General features: G+C 45.9%; 1 protein-coding gene across 2 annotated transcripts in view; it reads left to right on the top strand.

The window, feature by feature from the left end:
- Positions 1–15,178, top strand: part of ESRRB (estrogen related receptor beta) — a 144,687-nt gene that overhangs the window by 103,125 nt on the left and 26,384 nt on the right. For both annotated transcript variants that reach the window (XM_032112156.1, XM_032112155.1), the window contains exons 4-5: positions 13,810–13,920; positions 14,541–14,702. In XM_032112156.1, coding sequence (XP_031968047.1) covers positions 13,810–13,920; positions 14,541–14,702 — 273 coding nt within the window. The remainder of the gene's footprint in view (positions 1–13,809; positions 13,921–14,540; positions 14,703–15,178) is intronic.

The raw sequence follows: 15,178 nt of genomic DNA, 5'->3' as shown, positions 1-15,178 counted from the left end.
TGCTTTTGTGCTGAAGTGTATTTAGTTATTCATATAGGGATTGATCAGGCGTCATTAAAGTCACTGGGGAAGGGTGGCTTGCTATTGATATTAGTCTATCTGTGATCCTGCCCATAATATTTAGAGCTGTGGAATATACAGCATAAAGATTTATTGATAGCAGTGGGATACAAGAGTGGGATATCAAGACGAGCAGAGGAGACTACCCTAGCAATCTGCAAATAGAGCTCCTGTGTCCTAACGCAGAGTGGTCAAGTGATGTTGGGCAGGCATGTTTTTTTCTCTTTCTTTTGCTCAGTATCCCAACCTGAGAAACAAGGATCATACTGCTTTGCTTTGCAAAAGAATTGTGAGGACCGATTAGTTAACATTATGTGAAGTTTGGTGGAAGCACAAAGTATTAGTATACAGAATTCAATCAATACACATCTTTAAAAGCCAAATCCAAGAAGGGAGAAAAATGGTGTTACACTGTTTGGTCTCCACAGAGCCAAGAGTTTCTAGAAAGAATAAATCCATAATTGTTTGACTTGCTCAAAATGCAGATTTGACAAGGGATTTCAGATTAGAAAAGGTTCATTGGTCTTTTCCATCTCTGATCTGTCATCCTATTAGCTCATCCATCCCTTTTCTCTGCCAAGGCACAAGTGTTCCCAAATGTACCATTCTAGTAGTTTAACTGTTTTTAAAAATCCCTGCTGTTTTGGTTTCCCCAGAGAGCCTATTCTGCAGTCTCCAAACTCTCATTAGGACAAGATGTCTCTTGATATTTGGGCTATGATTATTTTTCCTTTTAATAGATCCACTTCTTACTTTGCCTTGGTGTACCTCTCTCTTCATTCCTGGGTTCATGCATGACAGAAGGTTGCTAAGCCATATTCTTTGTTCTGCTTGATTATCAAAAGTTTGGAGAAAAGCAGTCTTTTGGTTAAAGGCAAGATCTAGAAATCACTTCTTCTCTTCACAGTTTTCTCCTTGATATCCTTGGGCAAGCCACTGGGCTTGTAACTTAGTGGGGATGTTTCTGGGTAAAGAAACTATCCTTTTGCTCAAGAAGAATATGATATTCCATTAGTAACTAATTAAGGAGTTTATGATTTCTTCTCATTTTCCTGGTTGTTGTTGCCACACATGATGTACATGCCACCTGCTGCCTGCTGGGCATGTGGCATGAGCTTGCTCTTCAAGCAAAAGGCATCAGTACTCAGGGATGGCAAAGACAAATAACCATGACTTCAAGGTCTGCTTTACACTTGAAATGCTCAACTTGGTGCTGCAGGAGAGACTTGGACCCTTCCCTTGGGGCTGCGTGTAAGGGTCACCAGACATCTCTCCTCCCTACATAGGCCGCAGGTAGGCAAAAAGCTGTGAAAGTAGCCCTTTAAGATCCAGGGAGACTGGCCCTAACATAGACGTGCAGGTTATTCAGGCAGTGCTGAGTGAATGAGGATCAGGGCAGTAAGAGAGCCAAAGGAGCAATCAATAGGTGTCTCAGATATCCAGGCCACTTTCTTTAAGAGAGCTCTGATCAATGTATTGCAACAAGGGAACTGCATGGACACCAGAGCTTTGCTGTCTCAGGTTCTCCTGGCGTGATGCTGCAGGGCAGGCAAGACTCACTGGGGAAAGTGGCAAGCAGAAAGCTCTGCCCATGGAGCCCAACTGGCTCAGATGTCTGAAGTGTTGGCCTGTCTGTCTGCCTGTCTCTCACTTTCCCCTTCCATCTGGAGTGTGCCCCCAGGGAGCAGTAATTAGCCCTAGCAGGTTCAGGTAGGAACCTGCTGAATCTGAAGTCCAGCATTCCAGCAGACTCCAGTCCCAGTGTTCATGTAGAGAGGCACTGTCCCCAGAAAACCTGTTCTCTGCTGCTCTTTCCCTTGCTGAACTGCCAGCCTGCAGGCAGTGAATATGGGCATCTTCATAGCTTTGTCCAGCAGAATGGCACGCCCCTCTGCTCTGCAAAAATCAGGGAAGCCTGAGCAACCTGTGATACTGCTCACCCCGAATGGAGAAGATGATACCTGCATACATGTCTGGCGTGGGGGAATGGCCAGTGAAGGAAAGCGTGCCCTGCAACTTGCAGCTGAGAGGCATTGTTCAGAGCTGGGAATCCTGCACCCCTTTGCCTCCCTTTGCTCCCATCACTGTCTGTCTTGTGCCTACAATGACTAAGTGTAGTTCTTTAACTCTGGGCTCTACAGAGTAGATCTAGATCTTCCTGGCTTTCTGGAATGAGAGACAGAGAAATTTCTAAGTAGTTTGGCAGGTCTCTTTTAAAAACTCAGTATACCTTGTCAATTTTAGGAAGAATATACCCTTGCCATTCATGCTCTAGCCACCCATAACCTTTCTGTTCTACAGCAATTTGTTTGTCTTCAAGAGGCAGATGTAATTTGAGATGACACATGGCTTGTGTATGTGGGCTCAGAGGTTTCATTCAGGACATTGGTTGGCTGGTTAAACATGACCTCACCACTTTGCCCTCCACACCTCTGCTGCCTCTCTGAAGTCACAGTCCTATGTGTCACCTTGCAGAGTGTCAAGGACAGTGGTGTTCATCCTCCTCTGTTGTCAGTTTGGTGGGTTGACCTTGGCTGTCCACTGGGTGCCCAGCAAGTTGCTCTCTCACTCTCCATACTCAGCAGGAGAGAGGGAGAAAATATGTTGAAAAACCTTGTGGGTTGAGATAGCAACAGGGAAATCATTCAGTAATTACTGTCATGGGCAAAACTTGACTTGGGGAAAATTAATTTAATTTATTGCCAGTTAATGAGAGAGTAAAATATTGAGAAAGAAAAACAAAACCAAGACCACTTTCCTCCCATTTCTGTTTCTTTTGAAGCTCAACTCACTCGTGACATCTACCTTCAGCACCTTGAGGAACACAGGTGAATCGAGCCTGGGGGTTTGTGGTCAGTGTATAACGCTTCATCTCTGCTGCTCTTCTCTCCTCACACTGTTCTCCCACTCCAGTGTGGGGCCCCTCACACAGGATACAGCATTTCATGAACTTCTTCAATATAAGTCCTTCCTAGGGACTCCAGTGTGGGTCCTTTCCATGGGGTACAGTCCAGGGACAAACTGCTCCAGTGTAGGTTCCCCACAGGCCACAGTTCCTGCCAGAAACCTCCTGCATGGGCTCCTCGCCTTGGGCTGCAGCTCCTACCAGGAGCTTGCTGCAGCACAGACTTCACAAGCTGTAACTTCTTCAGGGCATGTTCACCTGCTCTAGTGTGGGTTCCTGCATGCCTGCAGGGTGGATATCTGCACTACCGGAGTCCTCTATGAGCTGCAGGAGGGCAGCTTGCTTCACCATGGTCTTCACCATGGACTGCAAGGAAATATCCTCCAGAACCTGGGGCACCTGCTCTTCTCTGACCTTGGTATCTGTAGGGCTGATTTTCCTGTATTTTCTCATGCCTCTCTCTCCGCTGCTTTTACCCTTTCTTGAATGTTTTATCACGGAGGCACCACCAGCATTGCTGATGGGCTGAGCTTTGGGCAGTGGTGGGTCCATTTTGGAGTTGTCTGGAGTGGACATAGGGGCAGTTATTGGTGTCTTCTCACAAAAGCCACCCCTGCAGTCTCCTGCTACCAAAACCTTGTCACATAAATGCAGTACAGCTCCTGAAAGCTGTTCTGAGATCATCGGAAGAGGGATGGAGATAGCAGGTGAGGTGCAATGAAACATCAAGGCCTCTCATTACAGAACTCATCTTTGGCTGGAAATGGCAGACAGGCAAGTGGAGGAGAGGCAATATCAGATATACCAAACCATACCATACCAAATAGAACAGACTGGCTGTTGTCTCGGTATTTGGTCCTTTACTGCTGTGGAAGCCCTGCAGAACTTCTTCTTCAAAGGATTGTGTTGTTTCTGAAGCTGTGTTGTTCCCTGTTCTGTGCTGGCACATCTGTAGAGACCCAAATGGAGCATAAATAGTTCCAAAACGGAAGCAAAGCTAGGTCACTAAATGCTTTTCATGAAGTGCATGCACATGCAATTGTGTCACATCACAGCAGAAAACCACGCAGCAAAGAAAATGTCTGTAAAAAAAATCTGATCCAGGTATTGAAATGTCATTGATATTCCACCAGCCTTTGAGTCTTGTTTTTCTTCTCAATAGAAGTAATGTATATTATGTTGCTGAAGTTCTGTTGTCTTCTGCTCCCTGCCAGTGCTGAGACTTGTCTCCTCAGAGTCCTGCTCATGACTGAGTCCTAAGTGCAACTTCCTGAGATGTATGAGTGGCTTCTGCCCAGTTTCTTGCAGACATCACTGGTTGGCTTCCAAGAAAGAGGGCAAAGACTGAAAGGACCCTGGGCATGTGTCCTATGATAGACCAGGTATACCTTATTTCAGAAAGTAGAAGATAGGAGTTCCCAGGAGTACATGCACTGCATGTGCTAAAAGCAGGAGTGGGGATTCCTGGGATAGGAAACCTGCCCTGTATGAGGTGTTTTACCCCACTCTGAATGTCTTTGAAGGTAAGATGTCCTCAGGGGAATCACCCTTGTGTGGTGAGGGTGAGGTCTACAAATGCAAGGAAGGAAGGTAGAAGAACATAGTCTTGATCTGGATGCAGACAAGGGAGGCTTTTTAACAGCAAGAGAGAAGTTAGGCAATTCTGCAGTAAAGACCTGTGATTTATCTTATCTACATGACTCTCTTTCTTCCGAAAACTGTATCCGTTTTGCTGTAGTAAGCCCAGGTACAACCATTCCTTTTCCAGGCTTTGCTCCTTTGGTCCTAATGAATTTCAATAAGAAATGCTAGAGAACATATTAAAATTCATCAGGGAACCCAAATTCTTTACTACAAATCTCTCAAGCTCTTGGACTCCTATCTGTCTAATACTATTTCTCATGTAAAGTTTGCTGGAATGTGTGGATACTGACACTGCAGCACCAGGCAATGCAACAGGCAAGAGAAGTCTACAGAAGAGAGCCACAAAGCTTATTGAGCTCATCTTCCTGTTGTTCCCCTTTCCTTCCTCACCCTGGTGTCTTTGGGAATACTGTGCCTCCTAGAAACTTGCAATAACCTGGCAACCCTTGTGTTAGCTAAGTGCCTGCATCTCTGTGAATGCTGGAGGTGATCCCCACTTCCAAGATGGTGAGACTATAATCTCCAAATTTCAGAAGCAGCTATCTCTTAAATCCATCTCCTCTTCAAGACCCTGGCTGATTAGGAAACCCCGTACTCAGTGGAATTGCCCTGGTGTTTATCCCTAACTCTTCAGTTTCACTTACCAGCTGCTGATGTCGTAAATTTTTCACAAGGAATCAAATCTGTCATCCTGGACAGCCTTGGCTGTGTGATGTTGTAAATTTGATGCAGTCATCTAGTATCTGAGCAAGGGATTCCAAGCATTGGTGATTTCAAACCACTTCCACTTATACCTTTGCCTTCATCCTCTACTAAAATCCAGATAAGTGAATCAACAGCAGAGCTCCTTTTCAGCAACGTAACCAAATGGAGGGTATTTCTGTCTTCAAGCACAAGAATCTGTCAATGGAGCAAAGTGTTTCCAGCAGCCTCTCCCTCCTGCCCCCATCCCTGCTTCCAGACCATGTGTTCTCAAAAAGATATTTGATTTCAGTGAAAGCTCAGCTGACATCCCTGCAATATGCTTAGGTTCTTGCTTTGTGCTTCCTGGGAAGGATGAGGGCTACTCCGGGGACCCCGGGTAATTGGGTTAGTGGCCAGCTCATGTCAGGAAATTAAAAGGTAGCCCCGATCAGGTTGCTGCTGTGTGCAGTTTAATGGCTTTGTATTTATAGAGTATTCTGCCTCCAGCCACTGCCAGAAATATCACTATTGGAGGTATCCAAATGAAAAAAGAGAATGAAAAAATGGTTTTTCTTTCTCTAAAATATCCTTGTGCTTAAAAACAGCAGGCAATCCCCCTGTCCTTTGAAACAGGATCCCTAGGAGCAGTGAGTGGCATCTTGATGACTCTATCTTCCACACCCAACTATTTTCCAAGGCATAAATTCAGCATTTGCAATGTGGCTGGAGCTGAGTTGCGACAGAGAGCATGTGCTGCCTCTGGCAGGTTGATGGTAATTCTCCAAAGAGGAGGCTTCCAGCAGATGGAGTGTCCACAAAATTGCACATTGGGCTGAGGGCATTTGGTATCTGTTTTCTGGACATAAGAATTGCACATCCAGGACCATCCCTATACTTTCTCCCTTATCTAATAGATTATGAATCTGTTTAATTTGGTTCCTCTCATTCATTTTGAATTTTGTGGTTTGTACCACACCTAACTAGATCTCCATTCTTTCAAACATGAAGTCCAGGCTCCATAGATATACATCTGGGTGGGTTCAGGTTTATAATAAACACTTCATGTATTCTGTCACCAAAACTGTGCCTAGAGCTCTTATAACACATACAGAAAAGAGGAAGCAGATAAAAACTGCAACAACCATCCTGGGATTTTTAGAACCCAGCTGTTGTCCTAGAAGCTTTTAGGCAGTTCTGACAACACAGGTAAGATTCTTCAAGGTAAGCAAGGGATGGGATCGAATATAGGCCCCACTGCTCTACAGTAGTAACTTCAGGCATGTGCCTCTGATAACCTGTGTGCAGCAGTGGCTCAGCTCTGCCAAGATTCTCAGTCCCGTTCCCTGACACACCTTTGAAGATGCTGCCAGCCCTTGACCTGCAGGATATCCTGCGAGGGTCTTTACTTCCTTGTCGCAATGCTAGATTTAGTTTAGCAAGCTGCAGCTTTCCCTGAGAGCTCAGCGGAGCTGCTTAGGGCAGTGTGACCATTATCGCCCTCTCGTAGTCCATTTCGGACGGCTCCGCAGTTTTGCTCTGGCAGCTGTCAGCGCTACAGCCAGTGATGGCAAAGGAGGCAGAGAAGGGTCTCCCATGAGGGTTTAAGAAGACTTTTAATCACATCTTGTCCTGGTGACCCTCATAGGCAGAGAGACCTTGTGATGCTGGCGCAGGGGGTTTTGTCAGGGGCTCAGGGGCGGTACATGGGCGGAGTTGGGGTACAGGAACCGATAGGGAGAGCCCAAGGGAGTGGCCAGGGCTAGGGCAAAGGAAAGGCGGGGGGGGGGGAACAATGTGGGATCAGAAAAGCAGTGAGTAAACAGATCACCACACTTCCTGGCACAGCTGTTCCAATTTAAGAATTCAATAAGAGGTGGACAGTATTTCTTAGCATTAGAAAAGCCACTGGTGATGTGAGGACTTGAGGAGATGCTTCAAGGCTTGAGCAGAGCTGCTGTTAGAGGCTGGCCAAAGCAGAGCTTGCTGTGTTGGTGGGTCTAACTCCCCCACCTCTGTGGATCTCTATCACAAGTAGACCTCTCTCCATGTAGTGGTGGGGGCCTCTCCATTCTGTCACATATAAAAAATTGTTGTTCTTGATCTATGCTTATGCTTCTCTACCTGTTCCAACATCTGCTCCACCTAAACACACTGAGACAGAAAACTGGACTAGAGAAAGCATTGGTTTGACCCTGCAGGGTTTCTCTTGGTAGTGAGTGAAGAGAAGCATCTGTCATGATGCCTCCTCAGGTAAGTGTCTGGCCAGTGAGCTGAATGTGGAGGTGCCTTTTTCTCTGTTGCCTGTCAAGGGAGCCCAGATGGACAGAAGGGAGCTATCAAAGTCTAAAGTAAGGTGAGTTAAATCACACCTAGGGCTGCAGGTTCCTCTAGGCAGCAAACATCGCTTTGTTTCTGAGTTCCACCTCTTGGAAAGTCAGTGGGGCTGAGGCTTTATCATTTTTTAGGTCCTGTTGTGAACGGCAACCTTGGTCTTTTCCTAGCAGGCATGTGCCTGCATCTGTTCCTTTCGCACAGTGCCTCTCAGCCTGCTGCTGTGCAGGCGTTGTGGCCATGGGTGACATAACCAATAGAGCTGCTGGCCTACTTAAGACTGTTTGGAGGGCTGGGAGGGGAAGCAGTGAAAGGAGAACATTTGCATGGACCATGGACACAGGGTGAATGTGTGGGTGTGGGGCTTATTACAGAGAGTTGTTGCAGAGAGCAAGGTACTTCATTCGCATTTGCTCTTGAAGCCCTTGTTAATTCCTGAGTTTCCAGAGTGACTGGAGGAGCAAAGTGAGAGGGGCTCCGCATGGGAAGAAAGATGTACATTTGAGAGACAGCAGTGGCTAGTGCTGCAGATAGCCCTGCAGAGCTGGCAGCCATGCAGCTGGCATTGGCAGAGGAGAAGCACTGGTTTGCAAGCTGTGTGGGTTTCACCTGGCTCTGTATGCTTTGGACCAACTATCTGGGACATGCTGCTTGTGTTTCTGTGTGAGGAGCTGACACCTTGTGTCACTGCTCCAAGGCATGTGGAAGCCTCTGGGACCAGGTATCATCAGGTATCACAGGGCTAACCTGTCTCTCTGAGTCCAGGGACTCTTCAGTCAGCCCAACAGCAAAGAAACTTTCCTACTTGACTAACATAACCCTGAAAACATAAAAGGTAGAAGAGGCTGCAGCATCCTAATTGAACTGATCTAATCTCTCTGTAAGCTCTTGTAACACAAGAGATGGATTTTCATCTCCAGTGCCCCTCATCCCCAGGATAGTTTCCCACCCTCTCTTTCCAAGTGTAATTTCCAGGCTTGTTCACCTGCACCAGCCTAGTTGCTGGGTTCTTCTGGCTGTGCTGATTTGTGACCCTCAGGTTGCTTTCCTGTATTTCAGGTGAGATGGGTAATCACATCAGTTACCTACCAGAAGACTCTCTAGGGACTGGCCTCTTTTTGACACAGTGTTTGAGCCTAACAGTATACAGGGATCTTTTCTCATTGCCAAACTGGAATCTGAGTAACAAAAGAGAGCCTAGTCAGTTTGCAGCCTCTCCATTCCTGTCAGGCAGAGATGCTTTTCCCTACAGTCTTTTTCTTTCTCTATCTTGGCAGGCTTGACTTTTATGGTCATCTCTGTTCTCTGTTTCTTTGATAGGCTTCCTCCTGGCTCACTCATCCCATTGCCACATGCTGTTGTCTCTCCTGCAGTTCAGAGCAGAAAGGAAGAGAGAAATTTTGTAGGAGGCACTTTGGATACAACCCTTCTCCCTTCCTTTCTTCTCTGCTCTTAGCCTATACGTTCCATCTTCCTTGGCCAGTACCAACCCATGTACTTTGGACTGCAGCTCCTGGGGACAGGTGCATCTCTGCTAGCTACAGAGCACCACCCTAGCTCAGACCCTGGGAGAGCAAGCAGGCTGTATTGGTGTGGCAACTGCAGCTCAAGGATTAGGTGGGCAGTGGACACAGGACCTGGCTAGTGTATCAGGGAAGCTCAGCAAAGCAGCCCTTTTGCCACAGCTTCCTTGCCAATGCTTGCCCTTTGGTTGTGTCCTTCTTGGTTTAGACACATATTGTACCATGCAAACCCTGTAGCTTGGCTCCTCCGTTAGCTCTTTTGGCAAGATAGATCTTTCTGTTCCTATCAATCCATGGGCATGTGATAGGACTTGATGGAAAGTGAGGTGAGGCTGGTAATTTGACACGACAGCTGATATTGGGCCTTGACTGCATTTCCCACTGGCCAGGGCTTAGCTTCACAGAGCTTTTAAGAGTATTTTTAGTCCCCAGAAAATAAAAGAGAAACTAAACCTGACTCTGTGTGCTGTCGCCTCTGCATACTCGGCTATTTTTACTTCCGACAGTCTCGGCCTGGGTCCAGCTTTTAAAAAAAGCTGGAATTATTTTACTTCCATTAAGAAAAAAACCCCAAGGCCTGATGTTATCAAGTCGGTAAGGGGACATCTGATCCCAAAGTTGTCAGGCAGACGTCTCTCCAAGGGGCATGTCAGAGAAATGCAGGGAGCTTGAACGATCAGCAGATCAGCTCTCCCACTGCAGAGGCTTGGTGCTGGCACAGACCTCTCTGCAAGAGTGCTTGGAACACGAGTGGCACCCACAGGACACTTAGAAAACTGACATCCCTGCCCCAGGCAGGGCGCTGAGCCGAGAAGTCCTGCACAAGTCCTGGTCCTGCCCTCCTCCCTTCAAGGTCAGAGGGGCTTGGGCAGGCAGGGGAGCTGAGAACAAGCTGCAACTCAATCCCTGTGGCGTACACCAGGGTCAGCTCCATAGCAAGGTCAGATGAGGTGCCAGGACTTTTATACAGGGTCTCTCAAAAGGTAACAAAATTCAATGAACAGCAGCACTTTCTGGCAATACAGGGGAGTGGGAGGAGAGGGGATGTTTCCAGAATAAATAGCCTTCATTTGAAGGAACTGCCAGCAAGATATCAAGGGATGGTGCTTTCCAAACTCTGCCCTATACTGTTGCATCTCACCTCCTTGCTGACAACAAAGCAGGGTCCAGGAGTGCCTGTGGTGGTGACATTTTTGTAGAATGAGTGCCTTCTCTCCTTTGAACTGGCCACATGTGAGTCATGTGAGAATAGGGTTTGTGCAGGAGCTGGAAGGCAACAGCTTTGTTTTGCTGCTGTCTTGTTATGAGGCTGCAGTACCAATCCTATGCAAGTCTTCGTATGGGCCAGCAGCATCTCATACGTGGCTGCTGCACCTTGCAGTTAACGCTCAGGCGGCTGCACATGTGGTGTGAAACCTGCCCTTGCAATTACAGCATATGTGCCATTCAGCTTTGCTCCAGCCCTCTCTCTTTTGTCTCCCTTCTCCTTACACTCTCTCACTTCCATTCATATCCCAGTTTACATCCCCCTCCATTTCTTCTTTGTTTAGTGTTTTCCTTCATGCTGCTTCTCTGAGCTTACCCACCACACCTCCCCACTCCATTTTAATGTCTGTCCTTTAGTGTCCCTCTCAGAGCTGCACTGTAACCAGCTTGCCTGTCTTAAAATCAACCACAGAGGAAATCAAGCAGAGCAGCAGGCATTAACCTGAGTACCTAAATAGCACAGGTACTGATTTTTGGCCATGCCCTTTCCTTCCATCTAGACATGACACATTAGGCTGTCAGATCTTTAAGAACAGGATTTTACCATGATGCTTATGTCTGGACTGTCACAGTCAGGGACTCGGGGGTTGAAATGCTTTTGTTTACTGTAGTACCTGTGGGTCATTGCACTCAGCAGCTGGAGCTGGGGTGTGCTGGGATGTGGGGCTCAGCCTGTTCACCAGCTCTGTGGCTGGAGCAGTGATGACAGGGTAGAATTGTGGCTCTGCAAGTGCTGATTGAAAACATTTGCCTCAAGGAGTGTCGCACAGGAAGGGGAACAAGAGGAGGACAAACAGTTGTTCAAAATTAACAAGCTGAAGTCCTTGGGCAAACAGACCTCTATCTGCTCAGTGAGGGAAGGAGGGATGGAGGGTAAATCTCTCTGCGTCTTCCTTATCTTTCTTTAATGCACTTAAGTCCCTTGTGTCCTTATAATCTGATTGAGGGTCCCTAATACTGCTGCAACCTGTGCAGCTATCCCTCTGCCAAGCACTGGAGGATGGCATTCTTCTCCTTGGGAGGCTCTTTCCCCCACTTCCTCCCTACCTCCTCCTAGTTCCCCCCTCCCCGCTGCTTAGCAAACTTCACAGCAAAAGCATCCTGGAGGGCTGTGTGTTGGTTTCTGCTGGCCGAGAATGGCATCTCCCTCCCTCCCTCCTTCCCCCTGACTGGTGTGAGGGAATGCACTCACCTATGACCCTTATCTGGGAGGGTCCTGGGAAGATGTGATTCAGTCCTGAAGTCTTGGCAGCCTGTTCTGGATTCCTCTACAATCTTTCAACAGTGTATTCCTGACCCTTTTAATTTTCATACCTGGTTGTTTGGTTTACTGGCAATTCCAGAAATTTGTGTCTCTCCCTTCTCTCCTGGCTTATAGGTAGGTGTCATTCATTCAGCAAAGCATGGAATAAAGGTCTTTTTTTCTTAAGAAACCAGGGCACATTTATTGAGGGAAAGAAATAATGGATGAAAATGAAAATGAAAATTAAAATTTCCTGCTTCATCCAGGACTTTATTACTGCTGTTTCTCAGGGATCTCCCTAGATAACCTCAATTTTGGGATTCCCTGGCTGTCCTGTTTGAAATTGCTCTCTGGAGCATGTTTGGGCTCCCAGGAAGGAGTCTTGCCCAAAGGCTACCTGCCACTGGAAATGGAGGTAAAAGAAGCAATAGGCGACATTTTCGGAAACAATACCATGTAATGGAAGAGAAAGGTGGTACTTATGCTTAGGGATGTCAGTGAATTCTCTCCATACAGAGTCAGAAATAGAAAATGGAGCAGGGGAAAGAAATTACTCAGTGTGACCTGAGTTCACCTATATCAGCTTCATACCTTTCTCTCCATCTTTAACATCTGCTGTCCTGCCATAGCAGCCACCCAGAGCAGCAGTTCCCTTGCTCTGCAGAGCTCCATGCCTTCTCATTCCTGCTTCTCCTGCTCGGAGGGAGATACTGCTGCCAGACTGAGTGTTGTTGGCCTGGTATTCTTTCTGCTTAGGGGGCCAGCAGTTGACAGTGTCTGTCAGTCAAATTGTTTTGGTGCTCTAGCCACGAAGAGTATCGGGATCTAGATGTTGTTGCAAGTGGTGGTTTCAGGTGGTGCAGGTGTGGCTGGTGTGAGCATTACAGTAAAAGCTTTCTCTTTTCCCTGACAAAGTAAGCAAACATGGCATTGAAATGCAGTGTGACAGACGTGCCTCCTTCTAGGGTAGAATATTTGCCAGCAGACTGCAGGTTTTTTCATGTGTACAAGTTGTTCAAAAAGTGTCACTTCAAACTGATGTGGAGTGTTTGCTTTTAGTTGTTTGTGTTTATGTAGTGGTATGATTGCAAAATATTAATGATTTAATGTGATTAGTAAGTGTATCACATAATTGGTTCCCATTATCAGACTATATAAACTCCTGTGTGTTTCAAAGGAAGTACCTGTATAGTGTAATTTCAAAATTTTATTCTAATCAAATGCTCCTACATTTACTTTGAAAGATTTTTTTTTTTCCAAAGCTGTTTCTCCCAGCAAGAGGGTTACCCCAATTTCACAGACTGATTATGAGAGACTATTTGGCTGGTCAGAAATAACAGACAACTGCACAAATATCTATGGGGTTTTTTCACAGTTTCTTTTTAACATTGTATTTTTTACTAATAGCACAATTTAGTTGCTGTTCCTGGTCTATTGATGCTGCTGTGGTTTTTTGCATGGTGACAATGACTGGTACTTCCCAGTCACTGGGAATTGTTTTCGGAGTGCAGTTTCCAGTCTGATTCACTGTATTTTGAAAGAGTTGCAACAAATTCTTCAGTGTCTCCCTACTTCATCTTTATCATTGCTTCATTGTAGTCAAGGTTGTTTCTATTTATTTGGATTCTACTTTTATTACAGTTGCCTTACTTGATCAAGGCTGAGACATCTCTGTTGAATTCATAGTTCATTAGCTCTTTGCTATAGGTCACTTTTTTCAAATATAAACAGTGAGAGATCACAGAACATTTAACTTCCCATTTTTAAGAACAATCTAAAAGCTTATTGTTATAACTGCAGTCTTGATTGACATTTAAAGTCTTTCTTTTTAAAAGCAGGATCATGTAGAGGGCATTGAGGTCTGGAGCTTTTCATTTTCCCATCAGATTGATAGTGATTCAGGAGTCTGAATGGGTTAATTTCTGTCTTCATTAATGTTTTGAATAAAAGCAAAGCTCAGAGCAGCATGCTTAGAGCTGGAGGCAGTGTAGCTGGTATTGAGATTGATGGGTTCAGCTGAGATCTCAAGTGTTTGGGAGAAGGAAGCTCCCTGGAGTAGGGGGAACATCTTACTTAGCAAATTTTAGTATTTGCATGTCAAGGTTCCGTAAGGCACTAAGGAATGACGAGGACTTTTTTGGTTTTACTTGCAGGTGTTCGTCTGGATCGAGTCCGTGGAGGTCGTCAGAAATACAAAAGGAGACTGGATTCTGAGAGCAGCACTTATCTGAGCTTACAGATCCCTCCCCCAGCTAAAAAGCCATGTACGTATTGGTCTTGAAACGTGGTCCTTGGAGCTGCCACTATATTTCTTTTCACTGGTCTCCCAAAAGGTACAGAGCAGTTGTCACTTCCAATTCCTGTATCAGACAACAGCACTAGAATTTTGTCTTATGATCATAGCGTAGAGGTAGATTAGACAGGCCTAGGTACAGCTCAGGTTCTGTATTCATTGTACCTAGGGTTAAATACCACACCTTTCCTAGGAGATTATGTAAATCCATTTAGTGATATTCTGATCTTTTCCTTTACCCAAGCCATGTTAACAAAACCAGTCCCATGCTGATTTCTCTCTTCAGTACTACCCATAGTTCTTTAAACTCTTCCACATCCCACCAACTGATTGCTTATACCTCCTTCTCCCCTCACTGGACCTACCTGAGACAATGACTGACAACATTACAGCAGCTTCCTGCTTTTGTCATCCCTGTGCAGAGCTGGTTTGGCATAGGCAGATCACTACAGCTTGTGTAGCTGCAGTGTGGTTTTCTGTTGTGACCAAAACCATTCCTGAGGTCCTAGGGGCTCTATAGTCATGTCTTATCCCAGGAGGGTTCACCTTATGTCACGAGAGATACAACAACTTCTCCTTTGAAATGTGCAGTGACTAAGATCGTCTCCCACTTGCTGGTGGCTGAGCCAGAGAAGATTTATGCCATGCCTGATCCAACCATGCCGGAGAGTGACATCAAAGCCCTGACAACCCTCTGTGACCTGGCAGACAGGGAACTGGTGGTGATCATTGGCTGGGCAAAGCACATCCCAGGTAAATGGGGAATGACAAGGGTGTAAGCATGAACAGCAAAGGGAGCTATTTTTTATCTCTGCTTATCAGTTTTGGCCTCAACCAGGACTTTTTCCTATAGTGATGGGAGGAAAGTACTGTTACAAAAAACTGCTAGTGATGGGCTCTCATTGGTAACAAACTCCAATGCAGCCTATGATGGAGGTGCATAAATTGATCACTGTACCTGTGTGTGCCCTGGGATTATGCAGAAGGCTTTGATATGATCCAATGAAGTTTTCTGTCATACCCAGCATTGAGTGGCCCAGTGAAAGCATTTGGGAACAGCCTTAGGGATGGTATGGTGAACTTTTGTGATTTTGCCCTACATCAACATGACCTAGGTCTGTTGTGTTTATAGATGAATAAATATTATGGCAGTGACTGGACTATAGTGATAATAACAAGGCAGATACACACCCTCTCAGTAGTGGGCATTCTTGTCCAGACTCAGGAAA

This window comes from Corvus moneduloides, chromosome 6 (genome assembly GCF_009650955.1).
Source record: "Corvus moneduloides isolate bCorMon1 chromosome 6, bCorMon1.pri, whole genome shotgun sequence".
Lineage (NCBI taxonomy): Eukaryota > Metazoa > Chordata > Aves > Passeriformes > Corvidae > Corvus > Corvus moneduloides.
Note: the sequence above shows the minus strand (reverse complement) of the source record. Positions and strands in the feature narration are given on the sequence as shown.